Source organism: Passer montanus, unplaced genomic scaffold (assembly GCF_014805655.1).
Source record: "Passer montanus isolate IOZ18808 unplaced genomic scaffold, ASM1480565v1 scaffold1911, whole genome shotgun sequence".
NCBI lineage: Eukaryota > Metazoa > Chordata > Aves > Passeriformes > Passeridae > Passer > Passer montanus.
In genome coordinates, this window is record NW_024366494.1 from 1 (window position 1) to 2,858 (window position 2,858).

Sequence of the window (2,858 nt, forward strand, 5' to 3'; positions counted from 1 at the left end):
GAGAAGCCTGTGGTGATCTGGGAGGGAGCACGGGTGCTGAAGTGCCACCTACCATGGTGTCCGCGTGCCCAATGGCCTCAAAGGAGTAGTCGACGCCCTGCCCGGTCATCTCCGTGATCACCTCCTGGATGGGCTTCTGGAAGTCTCGAGGGTTGATGCAGTCGGTGGCTCCCAGCTCCTTGGCCTTGGCAAACTTGTCCTTGTTGATGTCCACGGCAATGATGCGGGAAGCTCCAGCTGCCTTGCAGCCCATGACAACAGAGAGGCCAACTCCTCCGAGGCCGAAGACGGCACAGGAAGAGCCTGGTTTTACCTGCACAGATGGGAGCCTGTGAGTCTCCAGCGGGAACAGGAGGAGGGAGAGGAGAAGGAGGAGGCAAAGGTTTCCTTTGCACAAAATTGATCAGGTTTTGAGGGCAGCCGTGGGGTGCTAAAGATTCCAACCTTAGCTGTGTTGATGGCAGCCCCATAGCCTGTGGAAAACCCACAGCCAAACAAGCAGACTTTGTCCAGAGGTGCTGCAGCATCTATCTTGGCAACGGCGTATTCTGGGACCACGGTGTATTCTGCAAAGGTGCTGATCCACAGGAAGTGGTGGATCTGCTTCCCTCTGCAAGAGAAGCGGCTGGTCTTGTCTGGCAGGAGGTTTTGTGGTTCAGAGAAACTGTGGAGGAGACACAAGTATTTGTATTTGATTGAGTGAAGCACTGATGGGGGTGTCAGATTTGTCCAAAAGTCAATCCCACGTAGATGTAGGGGAAAGCAAAATAAACTTACTGGGACTTCTGGCAGAAGTTGGATTCAGGATTCCGGCAGAAGCTGCATTCCCCACACTGAGGGATGCAAAGGGGAATCACTTTGTCTCCTGCAACAAAGTGGTTCTCCGTTAGGTGCCTTTTGCTCCGCAGTCCCTGAGGGCATTGCCTGTTGAATTACCTCTCCTGAGCTTTCTGATAGGAGAAACCTACCATGAACCCTCTGCTTTCCTTGTGAGGATGAATGCTCCAGACCTCATTCATCTCCATGGGGAACAGATTGGAAGAGTGGACATGAGAGTCCAGGGCACTGAGTCTGCACTCAGTTTTTTAACCAGTGACTCAGGAACAGGGGCAATTTCCTGATCCCTTGGCAGAGCTTTGAGGCCTGACTCCTGGGCATGTGTCTGAGTGTGTGTTGGTTACCTGGTTTCACAGAGGTCACTCCTTCTCCAATGCTTTCCACAATCCCAGCTCCTTCATGGCCAGGGATAACTGGGAATTCCACATTAGGCAAGGAACCTTTCAAAATGTGATAATCTGTGTGACAGATGCCTGTGGCCACAATCTGTTTGGAGAGGAAAGAGTAAATGGTGATTTCTAGAAATAGTCCAGCTGCTGTTTATTTCAGTTTGTGGAAGGATTTTGCACAGAACTTCTCTGGGCTCTTAATGTGATCGGTGGACACTGATCACTTGTTTGTATCCAAGCTACAGCCACAAGAAGAGCAAATCCCACAAGGGAGAAAAAATTCTTGAAATGTGTTCAACCGAGAGGAATACATTGCATGGGAACATTAGCCTTTAGCACATGGTTGAGGGAAGTCATCCTGCAATCAACTGAACCAGAGGTGATCAAACCTGGTGATGCTCAGCTGAACCTGAAACCAAGTGCTGTCCAGTAAACACTGGCCTAGTTCAGGGTCTGAGGAAACCCCATTTGTGGTTTGGGACCCAAAGAGTGTCAGGTGTAGCCTTGGAAAATTACTGGGTTCTGATGGCTTTGGTGGATTTTTCATAATATCCCCAAGTATTACTGGCCAGACTGTGCTGTCATGGGGACTGCAGATCCTACCTAGTGGAAATGCCTTTGGAGAACTTTGACATCATCCTTGTAACACACTGGGCTGATGGTGAGCGAGAGGGGTTGTAGAATTGTCCCCATCTGATCGGCACCTGGAGGGTTTTTTCCTTTACCAAGGTTTGCTTTGAGTGTGACATGGCTCAAACCCTTCCCGATCAACTCAAAGCAGCTTGGCACCAGCAAAATGGGGCTTGCAGCTTGAAAAGGGAATTGCCATGGGCAAGGAAGAGTGCAGGAGGTGAGCGGCTGAAGAGGGCACCACTGAAGAGCTGCGTTTGCTGCCAGAGCGGGAGCACAGGGTGGGGTTGAGCAGGAGGGTGTTTTTCAGAGCAGCACAATTCCATACTTTGCCTCCTGAGCAGCTGGGCAGGACAGAGGGGGAATGCACGACCGAATGCAGGCATGGACACGTGCAGTCGCCTGCGAGCAGAGTCTGGTGAAATGCACAGGGCTTTGGGAGAGCTGGGGGAGTAAGGTCGGGGGAAAGAGGCGCGCAGAGCGGTGCGCAGGCTGAGCCTTTGGCAGCGGATTTGGCCAAGAGCAGGGCGCCTCGGAAAGGAGGACGGGCAGTGCCTTGTCCTTACTTGTCCCGCAGTGGCCATGTGGTCTGAGCAGAGCTGAGGCTGTGGCTGTGGCAGGCTGGAGGGAAGCTGCTGCCCCGGCGTGTGCAGAATGCCGCAGGCGTGGAGCGGGAGCAGTCCCGGCGCGGCCCCGTCTCTGGAGAGCGCTGGTTAATGTGTGCCGGCTGCTGGATGCTGGGCGGTGAGTGCTGCGGGGAGGAGCTGGATGGCGGCAGGGAGAGGGCTGGGAGCACAATCCTCCAGGGAGGCTTTTATCAGTGACCCTGCCCTTGGGTCATTCCCTGCCCTCCCTGCCTGAACGGCTCAGAGTTCTCAGAAAGATTGGTTTATTTCTTCCAGTTGCTTCTGGCAGGTGTGTAGGGATGAGATCTGCATCTCTGCTGGGGCTTCCTCGGAGTCCCCTTTTTGCCAGGTTGGAACATTTGACCTGGTGGCCATT

The 2,858-nt window shown here is 53.4% G+C and overlaps 1 protein-coding gene across 1 annotated transcript; it reads right to left on the reverse strand.

The window, feature by feature from the left end:
* Positions 1-31: 31 nt before the first annotated feature.
* Positions 32-2,777, reverse strand: LOC120500906 (alcohol dehydrogenase 1-like; the record flags this gene model as incomplete). The annotated part of the gene is made up of 5 exons (XM_039706405.1): positions 2,423-2,777; positions 1,182-1,323; positions 778-865; positions 445-664; positions 32-313 (listed from the first exon to the last, which is right to left on the reverse strand). Coding segments are annotated over exons 1-5 (750 nt in total), but the record flags the coding sequence as incomplete, so codon positions are not given.
* Positions 2,778-2,858: the final 81 nt, after the last annotated feature.